The sequence below is a fragment of the Pongo abelii genome, chromosome 22, assembly GCF_028885655.2.
Source record: "Pongo abelii isolate AG06213 chromosome 22, NHGRI_mPonAbe1-v2.0_pri, whole genome shotgun sequence".
In the NCBI taxonomy this organism is placed as follows: Eukaryota; Metazoa; Chordata; class Mammalia; order Primates; family Hominidae; genus Pongo; species Pongo abelii.
Genome location: NC_072007.2, coordinates 39,828,840 through 39,856,439, shown reverse-complemented (window position 1 = coordinate 39,856,439; position 27,600 = coordinate 39,828,840). Strand labels below are relative to the sequence as shown.

At 39.0% G+C, this 27,600-nt stretch overlaps 1 protein-coding gene across 11 annotated transcripts in view; it reads left to right on the top strand.

Moving 5' to 3' along the window:
- The window catches only part of GRIK1 (glutamate ionotropic receptor kainate type subunit 1), a 404,073-nt gene that overhangs the window by 295,633 nt on the left and 80,840 nt on the right, over nt 1-27,600 (top strand). For all 11 annotated transcript variants that reach the window (XM_063720803.1, XM_063720802.1, XM_024239397.3 and 8 more), the window contains one exon: nt 4,394-4,537. In XM_063720803.1, the coding sequence (XP_063576873.1) occupies nt 4,394-4,537 (144 nt within the window). The remainder of the gene's footprint in view (nt 1-4,393; nt 4,538-27,600) is intronic.

The window sequence follows — 27,600 nt, the reverse complement described above, 5'->3', positions numbered from 1 at the left end:
CTGGCTATGTCTCCTAACTAAGTGACCCGAGCAAGTCATTTAACCTCTCACAGTTTGTCTGCTCACCTGTAAATCTGTACAATAACGCCTTACAGTGTTATTCTACAGATTAAATTAGATCACATATGCGAAGCCTCTAGTACATAGAATTGAATTTATTTGATGATACCTGATGTCTTGCCCATTTGTAGTCAATGAAAGAACAAGAGGCTGGGCATGGTGGCTCACGCCTGTAATCCCAACACTTTGGGAGGCTGAGCAGGGCAGATCACTTGAGGTCAGGAGTTGGAGACCAGCCTGGCCAACATGGTGAAACCTTGTCTCTACTAAAAATACAAAAATTAGCCAGGCGTGGTGGTGGACGCCTGTAATCCCAGCTACTCAGGAGGCTGAGGCAGGAGAATCACTTGAACCAGGGAGGCAGAGGTTGCAGTGAGCCAAGATCATGCCATTATACTCCAGCCTGGGCAATAAGAGCAAGACTCCATCTAAAAAAAAAAAGAACAAGAGATATTCTGAAATGTCATGGTAGAATCCATGTGTTTCCAAGAAACACATTCCTGAGCTTGCACATAAAGCCCAAGATGGACCCTTATCTGGGACCTATGCGACCCTGTATGATCAGCCCATTTGATCTCTGAATATTAGGTCTCTCTTCAGCACTCCAATCTCCTCCAGCTTTTTCCAACAACAATTATACACCATGCAGGCAGCTAATTATGGGGACTTTCTAAGGCCATATAGTGTTGTTAGTCCTTGTCTCTAAGATGAGGTGGCATCTCACTGGCTTATGCTGGGAGTCCTCAAGACCATCTTCAGATTTGATGACTTTCTAGCAGGACTCACAGAACTCAGAAAAGCTGTTATGCTCACAATGACAGATTTATAGCAAAAGAAGACAGAGTAAAATCAGCGAAGGAAAAAGTGACAGAGAGTCCACACAGAAAAAGCATGAACTTCCAAGTATCCTCTCCCAATAGAGTTGCATGAACGGCTCTTAATCCTCAGCAATGATCTATGACAACAAGTAGAAAGTAAGCCAACCAGGGAAGCTCACCCAAGCCTTGGGGTCCAGGTTTTTTATTGGGATGATCAGTCACATAGGCATGGAGCTCCCATATAGCTGGCCTTAGCTGCTTAGTATCCAGCCTTTCGGGAGATCAAATAGATACAGCATGGCCCAGAGACCTATGCCACCAAAAATAGGCATTCATCATAAATCATATTTTTAGCATAAACTATCTGACATTGCCCAGGACCCAAAGAATACAATGACACTCTTATTGGGATATTCCAAGGAGTTAAAGGTTATCTCTCAAGAGCCAGTCAAGGGGCCAATCCTCTCTTTGGAATGTGCGAGGTCTGAGTACCCTAAGCCTAGTGAGTTAATACTTTACTTCAAATTGTAATAACCAAAGCATTGTGTACTGGGGAGAAGTATGCTTTCAATGTGCTTATTTCACGGTTCAGATTGTGGTAAAAAGATTTTCTTAGGGTCATTGAGCAATGTGATTTCATCCAGGCTTTAGATATATATAAAATGTGAACATAAACACATTTGGAAGAAGAAAATTTGAACACAGGCCAGTTTCTATTGCATTACCTATTACCTAAAATGATGACAGTCATTCAGTAAGCAGGCCTTGAGCACAAAACTGAAAGGGGGACGAAAATCAGCGGTAGTTTATTAGTGCTATAATATAGTTAATGTAAACATTTTCTCCATCTAAGAAAACATTGTATTTCAAGGGGTAGCATATTTTTTCGAACAAATAGTTTTCTTCTTTGGGTTGAAAGGCACAGATTAGACCTATAATTTTGAATCATTTTATTGCCTTTCCCAATATGGAGCCCGCCTTGAGAAAGAATGCCCATCCTTTCTAAACTAAGTTTATGGAAAAGTCAGATTATTAGAATTCCAGTCCTTATACTTCTCTATCAAATTGGTCATTCAGTGAATTAATGAAAACACATACAAATTTTCAAAAAAGTATATCCTATTGATAAAAAAAAGTCCAAGTCACTGTAGCACGTGGCTATGGTCGTGAGGTGAAATCTGAGTTTGCATCCCGGATTAGAATTCTCACTCCTTCCCTTAATGGCTACAAAATTTTAGGCAAGTTATTCTACCTCTACAAGCCTCAATTTCCCTGTCTGTGTACCTATTTCAAAAGTTTAATTTCAGTAATTAAAAAAGATGACATATGTAAAATGCTTATAGTGCCTGGCACATAGTAAATTATCAGTGAATATTAACCTTTATTGAACTATTATTGTGACTATTAAATCATCAGACCAATAACTTGGTTTAGAAGCAGCACAACTTTATGGTTAAGGGCATATACTCTAGCATCAACTTTGTGGGTTTGAATATTGCCGGTCCCCCCATGAGTTTGGGGATCCCATTTAATATCTTTATTTCTTTATCTGTAAAAGAATTAAGGTTATAGTGAAAATTTAATGTTTGCAAGGGATTTAGAACAGCATGCGACATATCATAAGTGCTCAATAAACGTCAGCTATTGCTATTGATTGCATTTCCAAAAGTCTCAATCTGCCAGTAGCTTACTTTCCTCCAATTAAACAGAATTAGTACAGCAAAGTGGTATAAATCATAAGTGCTAGAATCAGGCAGGTGCAGGCTCAAACCCTGGCAATGAAATTGATTACAGAGTAGCCTTATACCGTTCAATTTCCATGAGCCTTAGTTTTCTCATCTACAAAGTGGATAATGTAAGTCCTGAATTGAAATGATCAAAACATTTTTAAGCGTTATAAATTACTGCCACCACCAATCCGACATCAGTATGTCAATTACATAAGCATGAATGAAATGTTTTTTCTTAAAACTATATCTTAAAACCTTGCAATTATACAGTTCTCACAAAAATAAATGTCATTTTAAGGAATTGAGGAGTATTAACTTCTTCAGTGAACATGTTTAAACAATTTTTCTGTGTCAGGAAACATGTTAGCCACCAAGGCTAACTTAAATTTGAGCAGTTTCTGCCTTCAAAAAACCAATATTCTTAACAAGATACAGACACAAAGATCCATGACCATGAATAGATGGAAAATACAATGATAAAGATTATACAGAATAATAAGGATTCAAAGTAGAGGTGTTCCGTGGCCTCAAAGACTGATAAAATTGTGAGATACAGTAACCCCTGTCCTCACTTTCTACCTCCACCAAGACATGAGCAATCAATGCATAGTATATGTTGAATGAATCAACCAATTTTGGAAAACCATAAGATAATTTTCATTCTATGACCTAGATTCTAGGTTAACTCTGAAAATGATTAGCTATGTATATAATCCCTATTACTCTCCAGAAATAATAAGCAGAAGTAATGACATCTCTGGGATTTCTCACTATGATTGTGTATGTGGTGTGTGTGTGTGTGGCTGTGTGTGTGTGTGGCTGTGCATGTGTGTGTGTGTGTGTGCGTGTGTGTGCCCCTCCACAAATATCCTTCCTCGAAGTAAGTTTTCTCACATAATAAATAGCTTTATCTCTTCTGCTTATTTTGAAGACTTGTTGAGAATTTCAAATGAGCTAATGTATTTGAAGTTGCAATGAAACCCTCAAGTGAAATGCAAGGATATTATATATAAGGTTTTATCCCTAAAGGAAACCACAGGAAAGCATATTTTATAAAATGCTGTATTATGTAAAATTGTGCAAGTGAGAGGAATTTCATGAGGAAGGGAAGAACGACATGCCCAGCCCCCTAGAAGGAATGACCGACTTGTTTCAATCTCTCTCAAGAAAGCACATGCTGGCAAGAGGCAGCATGTTCTGAGCAAGTTGCACTTGTCTGCTCTTCAGAGGGTCTCCCAAAACTTGCTGTTGAGTTTCATTCCATGACCGTGACCTTCTGAACTCTGCTAAACGAAAGTGACCAACACCAGTATCCTTATCTGGAAATCACCTGTTAGTGATTGTAGCAGTTTCTTTCTACCAAATATAAACCAGTAAGTAGATAGATAAATAGATATAGACAAATGCTGAGAAACAAATCTGATATTGCAACTTTGAGCTTTAGTAGCTTCTAGCTCAAGGCAGTTGATCTTAACACTGTGCTTAACATGGAGGACACTTCGCAAAATATTTGTTCCTTGAATCAAGTATTTTGTGGCTGATCTGGGTTGCTTTATTTTTTTTTTAAAGAACTTGAAACGAAGAAGAGTTATGACTTCAATTTACTCCAAAGTGTGAGGTATTATTTTGGAGAAAAATAGCTATTGTAGAGTGAAAACTACCTAGCTGAAGAATAAATGGCCTTTGAGATCAGATAGATAAGAGCTATGGAAGCAGGGAGAGTGATTATGCAGGTAAAGGAAGGTAAGCAAAAGTGGAATTGAAGGTGTGTGTTTTCCTCCACAGACTGAAGCGGCTCTGATGTACGATGCCGTGTACGTGGTGGCCATTGCCTCGCACCGGGCATCCCAGCTGACCGTCAGCTCCCTGCAGTGCCACAGACATAAGCCATGGCGCCTCGGACCCAGATTTATGAACCTGATCAAAGAGGCAAGTGATGCTCCCTCACAGCCCAGGGGCCCTTCTGAGCACTGTTGGGCTTGCCCATTTGGTATGGTCCTCCCCACATGGTTCTGTTGGCACGATGCCCGTAAGGGAGAAGAAGCCATCATCAACCAGTCTGCTCAGATTTCAGTGTCAAAAGTTTGTCCAGAAGGATTAGCAGGAATTTTCCATTGTGATGCTGAGAAGTTCAGTGACGCTACCAGATGCCAACACTTACTCTCCTTCATGCCAGCCATGGCCGTAGCTCCTGCTGGCTCTCCACACATGTCCATAAGAGCATATGGGTGTTTGTTCCATGGTCCACTGAGTCAAGGGGAGAGTTGATCCATTACTGAAGGGTACCAGAGATAGTTCCAGCACTATCAGTCCACAATCCCAGTGGCCTCCTGAAGCTCAGGCTGTACAGGACTGAGTGGAAGGACCTCTTTATCTTAATTATATAGTGACTATTTTGTCATTTATCAGCTAACTGGAAAAGTTTATTCCCATTCAAAACCTACCCAGCACATAAAAGATTTTTGAGAGTATGGGGTATTTGCAGGGATAGATATCTTCACTGATGTCCTGGGATCCTGGACTGTCCTCCATCTTTTCTTTTCTCTGAGGCAGTTTGGCTCCTTGTCACAAGGCCCTGTTCTAAGCCCCGGGACTCCTTATCCATATGTACCCTGAATGATCGTCCACTCCACCATGAACCTCAGGGTGTGTCTGGACTTGACGATAAGAAATAAGGCTCTTTGGAGTAGCTAGGCCTGAGTATGCGCAATGCTCTGAGATGCTATTCTAATATTTCTGTATGGGATACAGACATTTACTTCTCAAGTGAAGAGTATTTTTTTTCCTTTCTGTACTGGAGAAGAATGGAAACATAGTGGAAGGAAGAGGGATGGCACAGGAGAATACCCAGCTAAGAGTAAGGAAAGACACCTGCTTTGGACTCGTGTCTCTGCTGGTCTCTTCCATGCCTGCACACCCTGTCTCAGGCTGTTCAACGCAACTAAAGGCTGACTCCGATCCATGAGGGTGAGGATCAAGCAGGCAGGATGTATAAGGATTAAGTACCTAGGCTACAAATCTAGGTTGCTTGCAAACCCAGGATGAGGGTGCAATTTAAGGAAACATTCATTCTTGGGTGAGAATTCTATACCTGCACAAGATTAAGAGGAAATTCTCGCTTAAATTATGTACCCTGAGCACCTCTCTTACCTTATCCTAGTCCTGGCAGTGACTGCATGGGTTTAAATCTTAGTTCCACTAACACTGATGAGCAATATAACCTGGGCAAGTCTATTGGTCCGTTTTCATGCTGCTGGTAAAGACATACCTGAGACTGGGTAATTTATAAAGAAAAAGAGGTTTAATGGACTCACAGTTCCACGTGGCTGAGGAGGCCTCACAATCATGGAGGAAAGTGAAAGGCATGTCTACATGGTGGCAGGCAAGAGAAAACTTGTCCAGGGAAAATTCCATTTATAAAACCATCAGATTTCATGAGACTTATTCACTATCATGACAACAGCATGGGAAGACTCGTCCCCATGATTCAATTACCTCCCACTGGGTCCCTCCCACAACTCATGGGAATTGTGGGAGCTACAATTCGAGATGAGATTTGAGTGCGGACACACCAAAATCATATCAGCAAGTTACTTACACTTCTTGTCTCTCAGTTTTCTTATCTGTAAAATAGGAATAGTATCCTCTACCCCACAGCATGACTGTAAGGATAAAGAATAAGGCAAATGCTTGTGAAGAATAGTTCAGAAACCTAGTAAGCATCTGAAATACTATTCTCTTGCCATTGGAAGGCACCACTAAGAATAGCCTCATTCAGTTTACTGAAGATGATGCCAGGAATTTTAAAATGGCAACAACAGCAACAACAAAGAAATCACAAATAGGCATGAAAAAAATACCTTTTCTGACAGCTACATACTCTGACACACTGTGCCTAATAGAAAAACATCACACGACCTCCCTTTCCCCGCAGCGATCATGGTTGTGTCCTGAATCGCCATCCTGATTACCTTGATCTTTAACAAGAAAACAGCTGGTTTTCTTTTATCTCCTAGAATTTCAAGAAGAGGCAGAAGTGACATGAAAGCTTGGGATCAAACAATCAAGAGCCCCCAAGGCACCTTATCACTTGTACTTAAGTTGCATAAGAAGGTGAAATTACCAAGCCACATTTAGGCATGTTTAAAGAAATAATGAGCTCTGAGATGAGGGACCACACTGAAAATAAGAAGGCATTTTATATTCATTCACTCCAAAGAAGCAAATCTCTCATTTTTAATCTCCACAGTTAGAGGTAACAGGAAAGGAAGGGGGAATGAATCAGAAACCATTGTCAACATTGTGCTCATCCTCTTTTGTCTCCTGAGTCAGGATGTCATATGCTACCTTTGGCAGGGTGTAGGCACCTGCAGAGAAGATGGAATGGGGTAACCAGAAGCAATGGCTCAGCCTGCTGGAGGACTGGCACTGAGGGAATTCTGAGACAACCTAAAACATGCAAAAGAGAAAACGCACGTGTTTCTTCAGATGAGTGCATAACTGAACAAAATTTTGCAAGTATCAGGTTTCATTAGGAAACATGAAATAATGAACTTGGTCCCCAAATTTCCCCTGCTGCTTCTTTTTTTTTTTTTTAAGTTATTCTCACTTTGTAAAGAAGTTCCAAAACTAGAGTTAGAAAAAAAAAATGAAAAGCAAGTCAGCAGATTGAATTTATGGGGTGAAGATAAAATTCATCACAGGAGGTAAACTTCCTGAGCAGAGGTCGTTGCATGTGCGGTAATTTCTGATAACTCCACACACTGTTGGGAATCAGTAAGCTCTTCAGACACATCTTTCCAGCTCACTGCCTTTCAGTGTTTGGGGCTGACTAGATAAAGGGGAACAGTTAAAGAACATTTGAAACATGATAGAGTATGTTACTATGTTAGCTCTCTGAACATTTGCTAAACAAATGCATGCTAGGAGATTATACATTCCCACTCAACAAGCATTACTGGAACTCCACTACATAAGTAATATTAACTTGGCATCTTAAGGGATAACACCCTTGAAAAGTAGAAGAGGTGGTTTCTGCCACCTAGTAATGTAAATTCTACATGGCAGAGGATTGACACGCTTCATTAAAGCTTTTTCTTATACCTCAGGATAAAACATACACTCTTCAGCAGGATATACAGGCTGATGATCTTGTTCCTGATCCCTTTGCCAGCTCTCTCATCTCCTGCTCCATCTGCAGCACCTGCTGAACCTACTGTGGCTCCCTTGAATATCCAATATGCTCCTACCAAATTATTTTAACTCTGATTGCAATGCCATGCTCCTCTGGGTCATGCTTTATGTCTCAACTCAAGCACTAGCGCCTATCTGCAGGACCCTGACTCACAGGTGTAGGCTTTGTACCTCCATTACAACTGTGGGTATGCTATTGTGTTTGTTTCCATGTCTATCTCCAAGCTATGCGTTTTCAGTCTCAATTCCCTAGTTCTTGCACAATGCTGGACATAGAATGAGCACCCAATAAATACATGCCAAACAAGTGAATGAATTGATGAATGAATGAACGAATGAATTAGCAAAGGAACCGAAGAACACACACAATCTATAAGCATGTGCAGTGCTTCAGGACACACTGTGTTCATAAAAATCATATCCAGAAACAATTCAATAAGACAGAGTCAGGGGCTGGACTAGACCTGTCCACCAGGGCCATAGGTTTTGATAGGAGAGTGAGGCAGGGCTTTAGGGAAAGACCAACCTATTTAACTCTGGTGCTGGGAACACAGATTCTGAGATTTCATCATACTTTGCTGTCAGTGTGAACTTAGTCAAGTCATTTAGCTTGTTTCTCAGTTCCTCCTTCTATAACATGGGTAATAAAATGCCCACACCATAAGTCTGTAGGGATTACATATTTTATATGTATAGCCTAGCAAAATATTTGTCATGTAGTGTTTGCTTAATGAAGGATAGCTACCATCAAATGAAAGGTTCTGTTAAAAAATGAAAAACATTTTTCCATTTTCAAGAAAAGGAAGTCTAATGGAGTAAGATTGCAGTTAGATTAACACCTTTTCTTGAAATGAACTTACAGAAAAAATGTACATGTATAATTCAGTCCACTGTATCCTCCTTTGAACTAGTTTTACCTGCTTGTTTTCTCATGAGTTTCTCATGACCTTTGACATATTTATGTGAGGATTATATTTTTAGTATTCTAACATCACAAAGTAGCCTTTTGTTTCTGTATTGCACTTTATGGGTAATTGTTATTTTGCCACCTCTTTGTACAACTGATATGGTTTGGCTTTGTGTCCCCACTCAAAGCTCATCTCGAATTGTAATCCTCACGTGTGGAGTGGGGGACCCGTAATCTCCAAGTGTTGAAGGAGGGAGGTGATTGGATCATGGGGGCGGTTTCCCCCATGCTGTTCTTGTGATAGTGACTGAGTTCTCAAGAGATCTGATGGTTTTAGAAGGGGCTCTTCCCCTTTTGCTTTCTCCTCTCCTTCCTGCTGCCATGTAAGACATACCTACTTCCCCTTCCGCCATGATTGTAAGTTTCCTGAGGCCTCCCCAGCCATGCAGAACTGTGAGTGAGTCAATCAAACCTCTTTCCTTTATTTAAAAAAAAAAGTCTACCATGTAAGGTAGTGGTCAGGAGAAATAAGGCAACACCTAGGAAACATTAAGTATATTGCCAAACATATTATAAGCACTGCATGTTTGCTATTACTGTTATTGGTGTCATCATTATTATTATTGGAGTCTAGGATAAAATAGCAGTTGTTTGCAAAATGGAAGACAGTACCTAGTGGTGGAAAACCGAAAGTTCCATGGAGACAGGCATGCAGCATGCAGTAGGCCAACTGCAACGAAGCCAGGAAATGAGGACTTTCAATCATAGACCACACACATGATTGTTCAAGAAAGGTGAAAAGACATTAGGCAAAAATTCACCTCAATCAAGGCTGAGTTTCTTGGTTCATTTGGGCTGCTGTGACAAAATACCATAAACCAGGTGTCAAATAACAGCAGAAACTTACTAGTCATAGTTCCTTAGGCTGGGAAGTCCACTATCAAGTTGCTAGCAGAATCCGTTGTCTGGTGAAGGCTGGCTTCCTAGTTCATAGACAGCTGTCTTTCACTTTGTCCCCACATGGTGAAAAGGGCAAGGAATCGCTCAAGGGCCTCTTTTATAAGGGCACTACTGCCATCCATTCACCTCCCAAAGCCCCCACCTCCTATTACCATTGTCTTGAGGGTTAGAATTTCAGCACATGAATTTTAGGGGTAAACAAACATTTGAACTACAGCATGAGCTACCAGAATACCATAGCAAGCTGCTTCTTAGGTCAGTCTGGGAAATGGTAGCTGAATGTAGGGGCCAAGGAAGCCAAGAATTATGCTGTGTCCAGATTAGGTTCCAGCTGGATATAGGACAATCAGTGGAGCAGCTGTGGTAGCAGCAAGCACTGAAGCATCTGGAAAGAAGAAGGTTTCTAATCAGGGGTGCTGGGAAGAACAGTGAACAGAGTGCAGAACCGGGAATCAGAGATCTTAGGTTACATTAGTTGTCCTCAGTTATTTTCTGGGTCACAGTGCTTCTAGTAAAACTGATTTAAACATAAATCCATTGTCCCCCAAAATGCAAACACATTTGTCTATAATCTCAGTGGCCTTAAAGACACGCTGGCTTCCCTAAAACCCACATTCAAGTTGCCTGAATTGACTTTTAGAGTAGAATTTGGTTGAGAGGGCATTCCAGTATAATGAACGGCAAATGTATAAATGAAGCATAAGGAATCCTGTTGGGCCCAGATGGAGTGATCCTATGTGGAAGCGGTGAAAAATATGTTTAAGTAAATGTGGAAAGACAATTGGAAGTTGTCTGCTAAAATTCAAATTTGATTGATAACTGATAGAAAGCCACTGTTTTTGAGGCAGAGACAAAATGAAGTTTAAGATAGTTTATCTTGGTAGCTATATATAGGTGTGATTGAAACAGGTAAACCAACAAAGATTAATTAGGACAGAATTGCAGATATCTTGGTTTAGAAGTGATCACCATTCATAAAGAGCTGAAAGGGAAACAGATTTGTTCAAGAGAAATATGCAAGTGTTTATTTGAGTACAACCCTAACTTTTCCCTAAGTTTAAATTCATCCAGTCACCTCCCTTCTGGAAATTTCCACTTGGTGGTTCTGCTGCTACCACCATATCAACAAATTTTCCATCAGGGTATATTATTTTTTTGTCTGTTAAATCTATTATTATTAAAATAGCTCCACTGTCAGTTAATGACAATGCAACTGGTATATCAAACAAACACAAATACTGAAACAGCAAAGTCAATTCTGTTTTTAATCTCCCCTCCTACTTAAAATTATTCAGTAGAATAATCTGGGCAAATCTCATGACTTTTTTGTCGACTTAAGGTAATGACAGTCCTAGAGCTTCCTTATGTTAAAGCACAGCCTCAACTTCATCATTAGAATATCGAGTCTAAGATATTAATCAAAAGTCCAAGTTGATTTAACATCAAATACCTCCCCTCTCTGAGATTGATCCTTCTGGAAGACTGGTGACATGACGGAGCGGGGATGAACGCCTTCTCCTCTTTCTCCTTTCCCTGCTTACCTCCTCCCAACTCCCGTGGATGTTGTGCCTTCTACTAGGCTCAAAAATAAATAGGACAGATCTCGCTGGGCTGGGCTGCTCTGTGCTCTCTGGGCTTAGCAGACAGTTTAAGATGGTGTCCCTGATAGGCCTGGGAGATTTCTGAAGCTAATTCTTTTTCTTGAAGCATTTCCTTTTGACTCTATGAGTTCCTGTTTGACCATCTCTTCTGAAGTTTCTTTTACCCATTGGGTGATGGATTCCTATTTCAGTGGAAGCTTGCACTGTTTCCTCAGCCTCTTGACACCCAGCAGTACACCTCATGCTCTCTTGCTGAAGCCTCCGGATCCGTTTAGACAGTCCCATTGACTATAACCCAGGACATTCCCACAAAGTATGCTGGATTTAAATCTGGCGCAAGGAAACACTCATTTATTCCTTTCCTGGAAATTCTGGGGTTGTCTCTAATCCCAATGCAACCAACTTCTCCCTGTCAGCCAAAAAAGCAATTGGTCAACTCTGGTTAGCACTCTTTTGTCACTCGGGAGTCACATCACAGTCTGTAGTCCACTTTGCCTTTCTCACATTTAGATCAGTCATTGGTCTTCTGTGTCTTCAACTGCAGTGAACCTATTTCAGACTTCTCTTGAGTGACCCCGTGGAGGCTCTACTCACCAGAAGTGGTGTTAGAAGGTGGCATCCCAAAGACAAGACTGGGCAGTGTGGACACACAGAGAGACAACAGCTGTCCCCAGAGAAGTCTCTTCAGCAATCACCTCCACCACTCTCATGACCTTTTTTATATATGCTTGATTTCGTAGTTGGGCCCACAAGATCTAGAACCATCTCTGGAGAACACTTCCTTTATACTTATGTATTGGGAACACTGAGGGGTGTATGTCTCCCACTCTGGTGTCCTGATACCCATTTTACTAGTACGTGAGTGGAAGCCTTACAGTACGATGAAGTCTGCCACTCAAACCATAGCTCTACAGATTACCTAAGACCTCATCCCCTCAGTACACTCATCTGATTAAGTCCTGTCAACTGTCTGTCAGAGATATTTTTTCTCAACCTTCTTTGCCCACTGCCCTCATCATTTTTCACCTGGACTATTAAAATAGCCTCTAACTAGGCTCTGTATCTTTAATCTCAGCCCTTTTGTAACTATTGTCCACATATAAGCAAAGCGATATACATAAATGTGCAGTAGGTATTCTACCCGTTACGAACACAAACTTGCTCATAGCTTCCTGTGTCCACCATCCAGTTCCATACAGAGTGGAGAGAGATGGCTTTTTGTTTTCCTGACTAAACCTGCCTAATAACACCCTTTTTGTCATATACCTTTCAGCCTGCCTGCAAAGCCCTACCTCCCATTTTTCACTTAGACCAACTCTTAGAATTTTTCTCTAGAAAGCCTTTCCTGAACCTCTGCTGGAGGGTGGGTCCTCCTTTCAACTCCGTAGCTCTGGCATATCTTTATGTTAGCACTTACCAGGTTTCACTCAGGCACTGTAAGATCTTTCTGTGGGACAGAAAGTCAATTTCTCTTTGTGTCCTCAGAGCACTGTGCCTGTACATGGCAGGCATTTTAAAAGATGCTTATTGAACTGAAGCCAGAAAGTTAAATTCTAGCAAATTCTTAATACGTTTTGCTAAACTAATACTCAATTTTAAACTATATAAATAGTTCCTAATTGATCTGCTCCAAAATAAATTTACTGCATAAGAATGAAAAATTATTTCTAAATATCAATGCTTATGGGATGTCACTGAGAGATATATGAAATATGGGCAGTTTTCTGCCACTGCTTTGCTACAAAAATGTAATTTATGGTTCTATTTTGATGAAATGGAGATTATACATTTGAATATATAAACCTAATATTTGAATTCAAGCTTTTAAAAATCAAAGAGTAAAAAATAAAATTATTCATTTAGGCACCTACATGTGCTTAATATTTGTTTGGATTTTTACTTAGTAGGTCACTATGGAGTGGGGTTTTTGTTTGTTTGGTTGGTTGGTCGGCTGGTTTTGTATGGAATCTGGGTAAAAAATTACAGTATTGAAAATAAGAAAGTCCCTGGAGAAACGTAAGCTCTGACATATTTTTATCCTACTGTGTTTTCACTGAGTAACACTTCCCATTAATGCATGCCATTTCATCTTGATTGCCAGGACAAGCTGTTTCTTAGTTTAATTAGATGACATTGGATCTGGCAGCAACCTCAATCAAATTTCTACTCTTTAGAAAAACTTCCATTTATATTTCTCATTCTGCACCTCTTGAAAGTTACTGCATTCTGACCCCTCATTCTTCAGCACCCGTAGCTAGTCTTCACTGTGTAAAAGAAAGCCATAAATCCCAGCAGCCCCTCACATTTAGGATATTTAGACCTAAGGAAGAGTGGGTTTTTAGGTCCTTCCTTCAATTCCCTGTACAACTCTGGATGGATAAAATAGATTAGTTTCTAAAGGTTCATTGTTTACATTTTTTACCAATTATATATGTTTTGTCTTATATATAAACATCTTAGTTTGTATTATAATAGCGCAGCACCTGAGACTGGCTAATTTATAAAGAACAGAAATTTATTTATTTATTTATTTATTTATTTATTTATTTTTATTTTATTTTATTTTAGAGACAGAGTCTCACTCTGTCACCAGGCTGGAGTGCAGAGGTGCGATCTTGGTTCACTGCAATCTCTGCCTCCCAGGTTCAAGCGATTCTCCTGCCTCAGCCTCCGAGTAGCTGAGACTACAGGCGTGCGCCACCACGCCTGGCTGATTTTTGTATTTTTAATAGAGATGGGGTTTCACCATGTTGGCCAGGATAATCTCGATCTCTTGACTCCATTATCTGCCCGCCTCAGCCTCCTAAAGTGCTGAGATTACAGGCATAAGCCGCATGCCCGGCCAGAAATTTATTTCTTATAGTTCTGGAGGCTGAGAAGTCCCAGGTAAGGGTACCAGCATCCAGTTTCTGGCGAGAGCTTTCTTGCTGTGTTTCCACATGGTAGAAAAGCAAAATGGCAAAAAGGGCCTAGCTAATTCCCTCCAGCCCCTTTATAAAGTTCCTAACCCCATTCATTAAGGCTCCAGCCTCATGACTTAATCCTTTCCTAAAGACCCCACCTCTTAATACTGTGGCATTGGAGATTAAGTTTCTACATGAATTTTCAAGGAGACAAAAACCTTTGAACCATAGCAATAACTACAGCACTAAGACACCTATTTCTGAAATATTCAATCAGTGGCTAGGTGAACAATCTCCCACAAGAAATGTTGCAAGGGAATGTTGGCCTCAGATGAAGGTTTCTGCCAAACTCTTCTTAGTTTATATGATTCTAAATAACATTGATATTTATAAAATAGCATCAGGGACTCATGTCAATTATCCTCGTTTTCCCTTTCAACTACTAATGTCCTGGTTCTACCCCACATTGATTAAAGAATTTGCTTTTTATACAGCCTGTGATATATGTGTGCATGTATGTGTACACAGGTGCACACATGTTTAATTTACTTAGATGAATATCATTTTACACATATATATATACATGTTTATGGAGGGAAGTGAGGATATATATGTTTTGTGAGACCGTGTGTGTGTGTATTTGTGTCTATATCTATTTCTTTAACAATTTGCTTTTCCAATTATCTCAAGATTTGAATTATACCTAAGTCGGTACATATTATTTATCCAGTTCATTCATTTTTCACTGAAATCTAGTATTCTATAATTAATCCATTCCAAAAGTATTTACTGAATACCTAGTATGTGGCAGACACTCTTTTAGACACCGAGAATGCAATCATGAGCAAAGAAAAGTCCTCACTTTCATGAAATTTTAGTCAGGGAAATCAGACAAGGATCACTGAAAAAACAAAGCTCAGAAGAGGGAAGGGCATACCATACAATGCCCTTAAGAGAGAAATGAGCATTGCTATATTATAAAACTTCTCACAGATAACATGGAACTTGAATAAATCTCTGAAAGAAAATAGGGAGCAAAGCATGCAAATATTAAGAAGATGAAAGATCCAAGTAGAGGGAACAACTTATGCATTGAATACACATCGGTGTACTTGTCCAATCCCCTCTGCATGGATATTTTGGCTGCCTCTTTTTTTTTTTTTCCTACACATTCACACAACGCTGTGTTGAACATTTAAGTAATAGGCTCTCATGCACAAATCCAAGATTTGCTCTAGAGAAGCACTGTTGCATTGTCCAATAAAAACATAATGTGAGTTGCATATATATTAGAGTTTTTAGTAGCCACATTAAAAGTAAAAGACAGGTGGAATTAATTTTAATAACATATTTAACCCAGTATATCCAAAATATTAGCATTTCATAATGTCATCAATATTCGAATTATTAATGAGCAATTGTACTTTTTTTCATGAGTCTTTTTAATCCAGTGTGTCTTTTACACTTATGGTACATCTCAATTCTGACTAGCCACATTTCAAGTGCTCAACAGCCACGTCTGGCTACCATAATGAACAGCTGTCTTAGCTTGGGCTGCTATAACAAAATCCTGTAGACTGGGTGGCTTAAAGAAAAGGCATTTATTTCTCATAGTTCTGGAGGCTAAAAAGTCCATGATCAAAGTGCCATCATGGTCAGGTTCCGGTGAGGGCCCTCTTCTTGGCTTGTAGATGGTTATCTTCCCATTGTATTCTCACATAATAAAGAGAAGCAGCACTGCTGTCTTCCTCTTCTTACAAGGACACTCATCCCATCATGGGGACTCTACCTCATGACCTCATCTAAACCTAATTTTCATCTAAAGACCTCACCTGCTAGTACCATCACATTGGGGATTATGACTTCAACATATAAATGTGGGGGTACACAATTATTCAATCTGTAACAACAACCCAGCTTGAGACTATACACCTAGAAGTAGGACTGCTGCTTATATACATTTTTAGCTCTACCAGCATAATAGTTTCCTATTGCTGCATAAAAACTTACCACGAACTGGCTAGGCGCAGTAGCTCAGGCCTGTAATCCCAGTGCTTTGGGAGACTGAGGTGGTCGGATCACTTGAGTTCAGGAGTTCTAGACCAGCCTGAGCAACATGGTGAAACCCCCTCTCTACAAAACATAAAAAAACAAAACAAAAAAATTAGCCGGGCATAGTAGTGCATGCCTGTGGTCCTAGCTACTCAAGAGGGTGGGAGGATCACTTGAACCCGGGAGACAGAGGTTGCAAACAGCCATGATCTTGCCACTGCACTCCAGCCTAGGTGACAGAGAGAGAACAAGGGAGCCTGTCTCAAAAACAAAAACAAAAAACAAAGCAAAACAAAAACACACAAATGCACACAAACTAGGGAGGTTAAAACAACAACCATTTACTATCTCAGTTTCTGTAGATGAGAAGTCTGGACAAGTTTGCTGTGTTCTCTGCTCAGGGTCTCACAAAGCTGAGAAGGGTGTTGGCTGGGGCTGCTACAGTCTCATTCTAGGTTCAAGGTCCTCTTCCAAGCTCATGTAGTTGTTGGAAGAATTCACTTTTTGCAGACATTATTGGCAGCTTGTTTCCTTAAGACCAGAAGAGAGCAAATCTCTGTTTTCTAAATCCCTTTTTATTAAAGAACTATTTTGATTATGTCAGCCCTCCCCTGCAGGATAATCTTACTTCTTATTAAGTCAAAGTCAATTGATTACAGATACCTAATTGCATCGCAAAACATTCCTTTCCCTTTGCCATAATCAATAGAATGACACCCACCATATTCTCAGGTCCCACTCACACTCAAGGGGAGGGAATTACAAAGGGCATAGGTCACAGAGGTTCATCTCAGAAGTCTGCCTACCACAACTATATAGTGTCAAATTTCTCCATACTATATTTTTCTGTTGCTTCATGGAGATCCCTGGCTTTATGTTCCCTCCATTTTATTTATCTATCTACCTCCTATTGGCTTCTCTTTCTTTTCAAAACCATCTAGAATACTACTCTTTCAGGAATACCCTTAATTCCTTTTCACCTCATTTTCTGCTACACCCACATAAGAAAAGTCTAATTCTGTGTCAGTACTATAGTGTGCCTTCTCTTTCCTGATGCCCAGGTAAGGATGTATCTCAAAAAATTATCCATCCTTGCAGTTCCACCTCATGACAAATCCATGGTGTCCAACAGTAACTAAGCTCCTAGGGCCACCTCTCAATCCTTTTACTTGTGTCTACTCATCTCTTCCATTCCCCTTGTGTCTACTCATCTCTTCCATTCCATTCCATTATTTCGCTGGGCCACAATTCAACCTTTACTACCTTCATTCTCAACTTACTGCCAACTTACGTGAGAAAATTGGCCAGGCGCGGTGGCTCACGCCTGTAATCCCAACACTTTGGGAGGCCGAGGCGGGCGGATCCCAAGGTCAGGAGATCGAGACCATCCTGGCAAACACAGTGAAACTCTGTCTCTACTAAAAACACAAAAAATTAGCTGGGTGTGGTGGTGGGCGCCTCTAGTCCCAGCTACTCAGGAGGCTGAGGCAGGAGAATCGCTTGAACCTGGGAGGCAGAGTTTGCAGTGAGCTGAGATCCACCACTGCACTCCAGCCTGGGTAACAGAGCAAGATTCTGTCTCAAAAAAAAAAAAGGAAGAAAATTGAACTTAGTAGGTGTGAACACCTTCAATTTCCAACAACCCATTTAGCAAACTTTTTTCATGCCCATTCTCTTTCTCCAAAATCACAGGATGAGACATTGTGCCTTTTCCTCAGTGTCTACTTGTGCTGCTGTGAATCTTTTTTCCTCTGCTAAGAATGCCCTTTCTGCCACTCCCTCTTCTTCTATGTTGGACTAAACCCAACAGCTCAGCTCAGGCATCACATTTTCCAGAAAGCTTTTGCAAATAGCACACACACACACACTCACAAACACACACACACATATACCTTTCTCCTTTCCTCATTTATCCAAAACTACACTGTGTATATCTTCACCATTGCATTTTTATCATTGTACTATAAATACATTTCTATGTGTCTGCCTCTCCAGTACGCATTGCATTTCTTGGAAACAAGAGCTGTTAAATTCATTTTATTAACTTAGTACCTAGCTCTCTTCCTGCATATAGTAGGGGCTCAATAAATCTTGGTGACTAAATAAATAAATATTTCTTTAAATATAATATCTCACTCAACCAGACTAACTAGAGCAAGATGTGAATTCAACCCATATGGAATCCATTGTTTATCTTCATAGAAAAACCATCCATAAATAACATATTGTTTACCTATAATGATAAGCATCTGGGCAACAAAGACAATTATATGGTTAATATGATCAAAGTAATTTGAGTAATTTGAGACTGACTAATCTGATTTTTGGGTTTTATTGACCACATTATCTAGCTAATTAGACAAGAGCCCCACTGCCACCCACTTCACCTATATGAATGTCTCAGGTTTGTGATCCTGCCCATTTAGTTGATTTGCATGTACAGAAGCCAATTTATTCCATTTCAGGAAACAAGCCACCACATGAACCAGAGCCAAACAAAACTAGCTTTTTGTAAAAGAAAACCCAGGTGTATATTCTGAGATAAATCCTTAGGAAATAAAAACCAGTTTACCCAGAGTACATGGCATAGACATAGTTAAAGTCAGCAGATTTAGAGTTGGAAATCAAATATTGGCAAGAAAAGCTATTATATTTTTAAATTATGCAGTGATCCATGCAAGCTGTTATTGCAAGATAATGGGTTATAAACAGCACACATAATAGTAAAAATAATTATATATTGAACAGATGAACATATGATAAATGCATCATTTCAGTTCCTGAAATAGCTGACATCCTAGGAAGTTATGTGGTCTAAAGGTTATGTTTATCATTTCTTCCTTTGCTTAATGTTTATTTTCATCACCATTATTGTGAATACTTCAGATTTGTTTTTAAATAACTTTTCTGAGAACTGACTTAAAATTGTGGGTGACCAGACATGGATTACATTGCTTAGATGAAGGGCGAATTTCAGATATTTGTCATTGTATAGTACTCTGGGGACCTGAGAAAGACAGTAATTGTACAGTTATTCCATCAGGGCTATGTTTATACAACAGATACTGAGTGAGCCTTCTTTAATTAAAAACAAATGAAATAATGCCATGATGAATTGCATCTAAGTCTTCTATTCAAAAATCAGGACTAAGTATAAACAAATTTTTGAAATCCATAAAATGCCTTCTTTGTTCTCTTTTCCCTATACTATATTCCCCAAGGGTACCTTGGCCTCTTGATCTTACTCTCAGAAATTCTATATTAAAGTGTTAACAAAAGGCAAGTTTGTTAACCAAATGAACGATTACCTTAATTAATGAGTTATTAATTCATGTTTAAAGGTGTCACTCCTCTCCTGCACATTCACAGGCCAATGGGGAATTCCTAAACTTGGAAAGCCTTCAAAATTCAAAGAAAAATCTCATAAGAGTTTAACTGAGGTATAAGAACTGATTTGGGAATGCACAGGAATTGAGTCTGACTGCCCCTTCAGTTCCACCACCAAAGAGGTGAAATCATGTGACCTGCTCAAGGCCATGTGTACCAACCCAAATCTTCCATGGAGAGAAAAAGGGACAATGGGGTGATGGTGTGGGGCACAGGGATCTGTTTCTCCCGCATTGTAATCCTGTCACCTTTCCTCAGTGTCATGGCCAGCAGAAAGCAGATCCTGATTCCCTAGGTCTTGGTACCTTCCCTCTACTTTTCTCTCATGACTTAAATGTGTGTAACTTTTGGAAGTGCTGCTTTATTCAATTATGCCTTCCACAAATATTTTGGATATCTACCAAATGCTAGTAATGGAATTCAAGCGTAAGTAAAATACTTTCCATCATCAAAAAGTTAACAACTAATTGGGAAAGACAGTGCTAACATGAATAACTAGCATAATACATAGTTATTATGTATAAGTACATAATAAATGTTTGCAATACAAATAGTTAAGATAATAGCTAGCATAGCTACTGCAATATAAGAACCTGATAAATTATGCTAGAGAGGTAACAAGTAGTCCTCTACAAGAACCCAGAGGGTTTATTTAAACCATATTTTCCTGTCTTAAAATATTTTCATCACAGAACTCAAATTTTTTACCCTTTGAATTTGTGTAGTAAGTGTTGGAATGGGCCCTCTTACAACTGCAAAACTCCTGAAATGTGATTTGATCACCATTTCAACATGCAACATTTGTTTTCAAATACTGCATTGCTAATGAAACCCATTCTTCAGGCATCCAGGGCAAAAAGGAAGACTCCTTGCCAAAGGTTCATATTGAAAATGTGCTGGGTGATTCATTTAGTATAATTGATTGTTCTTCACAATTCCCAGGCTAGAAATAGTGTGTTCATCAACACATACAAAAAACAATGGTGCTAAACATTGACATCAACCAATAAAATTATGACTGGAGTACATGAATCAATTAGCAAAAACTAGAGAGAGAATTGTCAAACAGTGACCTATTAATACAAATTCTATCTGAAATACAAATAAAAGGAGAAGTGACGCTGGAAGCCCAGCATCAAGGTGTCAGCAAGTTTGGTTTTTTCTGAGACCTTACTCCCTGACTTGAGATGGCCACCTTCTTGCTGTGTCCTCCCCTGGTCTTTTCTTCATGTGTTCATCTCTGGCAATGTTTCTTCTTATAAAGACACCATTCATACTGGATGTCATGATTTGAATGTGTCCCCCAAAGTTCATGTGTTGGAAACTTAATCCCCAATGCAACAGCGTTAAGTGGTGGTATCTTCAGCAGGTGATTAAAGCATGGGACTCTGCCCTCATGAATGGATTACTGCTGTTATCCATACGTGATAAAAGAATGAGTTTGGTCTCCCATCTCTCATGTGCATGCATTCTCTGATGCTCTCTTGCCCTTCCACGTTCCACCATGAGATGACTTAGCAAAAAGGCCCTCACCAGATGCTGGCACCTTAATGTTAGACTTCCCAGCCTCCAAGCCTGTAATAAACAAATTTCTTTTTTACAATAAATTAGTCTGTGGTATTTTGTTACAGCAATACAAATGGACTAAGATATTGGATTAGGGCCCTACTTTTATGACCTCATTTAACCCTAATTACCTCTATAAAGGCAATTATATATTTATATATAATTTATATATATATTTTTATAAATATATATATTTATATATAATTTATATATCTCTAAATATAGTCACATTCTAAGGTGCTGGGGGTTAGGGCTTCAACATACAAATTTGGGGGGACACAATTTTGTCCATAACTTTACTCATATTCACTCTTCAAGAGTAGAACCATTTAATTAAAGGACAAATAGTCATGCATACCATTTACTAGGATGACTCTGAAACATTCACTTTGCTATCAATATTGAGCAAGATATACTATGTGCTGGAAGTGCTGGCAGGAACTGTACTAATAAGACAAGAGAGACATGGTCCCTAACTTCAAGGAAGCAGAGTTCAACATGAAGAGAGACATGAAAGCAAATATGTGCATTACATATTTGCATACATTTGGTCACATTATAGCAGGTATGGGGGAGTGGTTGTCAGGACAATAGAGTTCTTCCACCTCAGTACTTAAGTTACTTTAAAACCTTCTCAGAGGACATGAGGGTTGGCCTCAGCTTTGGAGGATGAATTGGAGAGTGGCAGGCAGCATGGTGGGGAAGAACACTCCACTCTTGGGAACTGGTTGGCGGCTGAATGAAGTATGGTAGGAGGTTAAATGGTATCAGCAGAGGCCAGATAATCAAGGGCCTTCTATGCTGTACTAAGGATCCAGAACAATTCTGTGGGCCAGAGATTCTCACAATTAAGTGTGCACCAAATCACCTGACAAAACCTCTGAAAACGAATTACTTCTCACATTCACTTCCCAGAAACTTAGAGGATCTTATGCAAGTTTGAGAAAGATTGCATTTTAGGCATTAAGATAAAGTTAAATTATGTTGCCCGTCCTCTACCCCTGTGCAATTCAATATAACCAATGATGTGAGGTATATATTACGATGTGCTTTATATTGCATTATTCACAAGTAAAGCTTCATAATGATCCACAGTATGGAAGATACTAATAGACACATCAATTAACTTAAGGCAAAATAAGCATGGCCTCGTGCCCTCCACATGTTAGACTACGTAAGGATCTAACAGAGCAACACAGACCTGCTATGAGCTCACCCTGAGTAATAGGAGGTAGTGAGAAGGGAAGAAGAAAGGCCTGGATCAAACTGTTCTTTCTCCCTAATTTCCAGAACAGCAGGAGAGTCAGAGACGTGAGCTGGAGAGTGGATGGGTCTTGCAGAGAAGGAGGGCAAGCCCTCTCCACTAACCTCCCACCGTTCCTTCTTGGTCCTCCGTAAGCCAAAGCACAGGTTTAGCCCCCAGCCTGGGCTTTAGTCATCTACATTATTAAAATTACAAACTAGTGACTTAAACTTCAAGCTAATTACAACTTGAAAATAATACTTGAATACTGACTTCCTCTATGTGCAGCTTAAGAAGAATCACTCAGAGAAACAGATGAAAACATTCATTTTTGGCTTTTACTTAAATAGATGATTCTAAGGTTTGCCTTGGAAATTCAGGTTTTGACACTATAACTTGAACTGACCTTTTGGTTATAAATGTTAGAGATTTTCTACTCATTCCTTTCTTTTATTGATTCCATATTAAATACAGCTTTAAAGTTTAAGTGGCATGATTAATAAAAGTAAAGGCAATACCTTTAAAAAATGACTTCAAAAAAATGCCTTTTTCCTCCCTTCTAAGTATCTTATACCATTTTTAAATATTCTGCAATGGAAGACAGGCTGGTACTAACATCTAATTACCTAAATCTAGATTCACTCAAGTAGTCTAGTTATGATTTATAACCCAAAAAAGGTTCTAATCAAGGAATGACAGCATTTGTGTTTAAAATTCTTCTGAATAAGAAAGGGAAAAATAAACATTTTTCTGCATCAATACATGTCATGAGTGTAGTCACTGTCAAATATTTTAGAGGACAATTTCAATAATTGCAAGGGATTTAATTTTAAAGGAATAATGAAGATCTTAAGTGTGACAAACTGTTCACCTAATTTTGAACCTCTACTAAGTTTGCTCTGTTCAATACATTACACATTTTCTTTTCATCACACTATTTTTAGAAATAAAATCATAGCATCATTATGCACAAAAAACACGTCCAGCCAAAGATGGCAATTACCCACATTATGTCAACAAGATTTGCCAACAAAACATTTCAAAAATAAAGACAATAAATGAAATTCTCTCTATGAAAGATTACTTCAGCATTAGACAATTATTCTGCATGTGTTTAGTTGGAGAATCCACACTTTAGACTTAGTGAATAGCATGTTGACTCTTATATAGGGTCAAACACCTACTACATTATACCAGTGCTTTCTATTCATTCTATTTTATTTATTTCAGTATGAACTTTTGAAATTAATTATAGCTTATGAAAAACTCAAGCTAAAAAATATTCATTTTGAGAGTTATTGAGGTTATTCGTGAAATAAGGGTATTTTTAAGCTGGATTTATACATTGAGCAATTAAAGATGAAGAAGTAAAGAAAGATAAACACAAATAACAAAGTCTTTGGAATGAGACAACCTAAGTTAAGCTTGGGTTTCTCATTAACTTATGATGTCATCTTAGCCTGAAATTCAGCTTCTTATTGATTTTTTTTTAAGGAGATTTTTCAAAAGCCTGTCTTGCAGGGTTTGGGTCGTAACTAACTGATATGGTTTGGCTGTGTCCCCACCCAAATCTCGAATTATAACTTCCATAATTCCCATGTGTCATGGGAAGAACTCTGTGAGAGGTAATTGAATCATGAGGGTGGGTCTTCCCATGCTGTTCTTGTGATAGTGAATAAGTCTCATGAGATCTCATGGTTTTATAGATGGATTCCCCTGCACATGCTCTCGCTCTTGCCTGCTGCCATATAAGATGTTCCTTTGCTCTTTCTTCATTTTCTGCCATGATTGTGAGGCTTCCCCAGCCATGTGGAACTGCAAGCCCATTAAACCTCTTTCCTTTATAAATTACCCAATCTCAGGTATGTTTTTATTAGCAGCATGAGAACAGACTGATACACTAACTGAGATGATATATAGTCTGATAGGCAATTTGTTACCTTCCATCATCCTCCTTCTCTATGATCTTATAGTAAATTTCCACATTGCCTTGAAGATATTATAATTATTACCATGAATAGACAAATAAACAGCAAATTTGCCAGCTGGGGATAAAATTTTAGTAAATTATGGATTCACATATCATAAGATATAGTAGAGGTCAGTTTCCCTAGAGGGACAGCCTAAGATGGGGAATCTTGTGCAAGTGACCTATTGAGGAAGTGCTCTCAGGAGAAACCAGTAATGGAGTAAGGAAGGTTAGATAAGACAGAGGAGGAAACTAGGAGAAATCAAATATTAGCCATATCCCACAGGGGACCTTTAATACATAAATTTTCATCCAAATATGCATGGTCCCCCTAGGAGGCTAGCATACCCCAGTATTACTCATTCATTGGCTATTGGTCATCACCCTTCTGGGAATTTGGGACAGGATCTCCCAGGCATCTCAGAACCAGCAGGCTCTTATAGACCAGGGATAACCAACACTGCCTGTAGCTAGGGCATGAATGTACCAGGCTGGTGGAGGAGAATTGGGCAGGACACCAATAGTGACTACTATAGGTAGGAGAAGAAACACTGATTTCAACCATGTAGATTTTATTCTAAAGCATGTCTTCCAACATAGAGTACTACCAACTTAAACAAGACTAGAATAGCAATTCAGCTTTTCGAAACAAAATACAAGAACAACTACTTTTTAAAAAGGTTTACTATAGGATTCTTTGAGCAAGAAAATATTCTTAGAGGCCAGGTGTGGTGGCTCAAACCTGTAATCCCAGCACTTTGGGAGGCTGAGACAGGTGAATCACCTGAGGTCAGGAGTTTGAGACCAGCCTGACAAATATGATGAAAACCCTTCTCTACTAAAAATACAAAAACTAGCCAGGTGTGGTGGCATGCACCTGTAATCCCAGCTACTCAGGAGGCTGAGACAGGAGAATCACTTGAACCTGGGAGGCAGAGGTTGCAGTGATCCAAGATCATGCCATTGCACTCCAGCCTGGGCAACAAGAGCGAAACTCCATCTCAAAAAAAAAAAAAAAGAAGAAGAAAGAAAAAAGAAGATATTCTTAGAACACCTCACATAGGATTTTATTTATAAATAATTGATTTGCCTACAAATTTAAGGAATTAGAGAATCCATGTGACCTTCTCCAGTAGTGCTATGATCGTGGGAACCTACCAAGTGTAAAGTGGATGTTGTATCTATACTGTGGGGCACTATATTTTACTGATTCTGAAATTAGGACACCCTGACTGATACTTTGAGGCTACTTACTGGGAAAAAGGACCATTTCATACCAGACTTGTCCTAGAAGTAGGGTAATGATTCTGGTTTTCACCTGAGACTGAGAGTATCTCCCCTAGACATGGGACCTTCCATTTTAAAATCTAGATAATACTGGGCAAATCAGACTAGATGATCATGCTATGTGGAATTTATAGCAAGAGGGTTCGCTATTACTACAAAGTAAGAAATTAGCAAATTTGGATCTTTAGCTTGGGACTATATAGATACATCATTTGCCCATCTGCATTTTGAATTGAGAATGAAACAAAGAGTTTTAGGTTTTAGATCGTCTTCCCCCCCCACACACACCCCTCAGACCCAATGAATGTTTATATCAATTTCCTAATTACATAGCAGGATTTCTGTCAGGTGCCATATTTGACTGTTCTTAGGAAGAAATTGAAAATTCCTACCAGTTCCTATGTGTCATCCCTGATTCCTCTCAACAGGTGTATGAGCAAAGATTTATGATTCAGAAGTGATTTTTAATGTATTGCTATTACTTTCTGTTTCTGACAATTGAGAAACTAGAATTTTGTCTTCTCTTAATTTGAAGGCTGGCTTTCTTCTTTTTAAAATTTAGGAAGGCACATTGTTGTCTAAATTAATTCACAATTGGGTTTAGTCAGTGTCCTCCAAAGCTTACAGTCATGTAGTGCCAAGAAAGAATACTCCAGATTTTAAATTATTTTCCTAGAGCAATATATGATATATATATATATTTTCAAAATTCTATATATATACAGAATTATATAAATAATATATACAGAGAGCATATATAGAATATAGAATTAATTATATATATGATATATATATCACACATCTATATATCACACATTGCTCTAGGAAATAATATATATAACTATATATGATATATATTTTATGACTGTATATTATATATTATTACTATATATATATATATGACTTTCATACCATTTATGTAACTTAGACTAGAGAAGAAGGTAAAACACATCCTGGTTTTAACTTAACTTCAGTGTCTTTCCCCAAAACATCACCTCACAGCTTTTTTTTTTTTCTTTGGTCCAAGGCAAATTGCTGGTATCTCAGCCTCAAAGAAAATCACAAGTGAGATTTAACTTCAGAAAAGTCCAGCTTATCCTAAAGAGAATGAAAATAGGTGACGATCCCTCTGGAAGCAAGTCTAACGAAGTGCTTTGCCCTCAAAGGGTACAGCATGTCCTCTATTTCAATGAAGTTTAAAGAAAGGCCATGGTGGAAACAAGCCATTTCTTTCAACAAATTGCTTGATTGGCTTCCAATTCTGATTTTACTCTTGCCTTGTAACCTTTCACATGAGATGCCCTCATCCCATTAAAACTGCTGTAAACCTTGCATGAAATCACCTAGTGATTTGCTGCAAGAAAAAGTCCACTCAGACAAGAAATACCTGTTACATCTCAGTTAATATCCAACATTTGAAAACTGCAGAGCTGATACTCGCTTTTACCTGCTGGCCGATTCAAGATGGTCTGGGTCCCTGTCAACATTTAAGCTAGTATGCATGCAGTTACACATCCTAAATTACCTGGCGAATAACTTCTTAACATCATAGGCTTTATACTAGCTTTATACACGCAGGTCTTTATAAGGAGCCGAGCTTTGCAGATGACACAGCATCTCTAAGGATAGAGGTTGAATCCAATCACTGCACTTAATGGAAATCTCTCAGGAGTAAAGAGAACCATGACTATCTTTGGTCATCCTTTGATGCTTAGATATGAATAATATTTAGCTCTCATCCTCACAACATTCCTGCACAGTAGATTTTTATGTTCCCACTTGACAAATGGCAAAATAGACCTCAGTTGGTTTGATCAACTTGTCCCTGGTAAAGGTGCAAGTAGATTTGAATCTGGGGCTGTGGGAAACCAAAATCCATGCTGCTTCTGTTGCTGCTTCTGTTCTACCACCATGCCTCCATTAA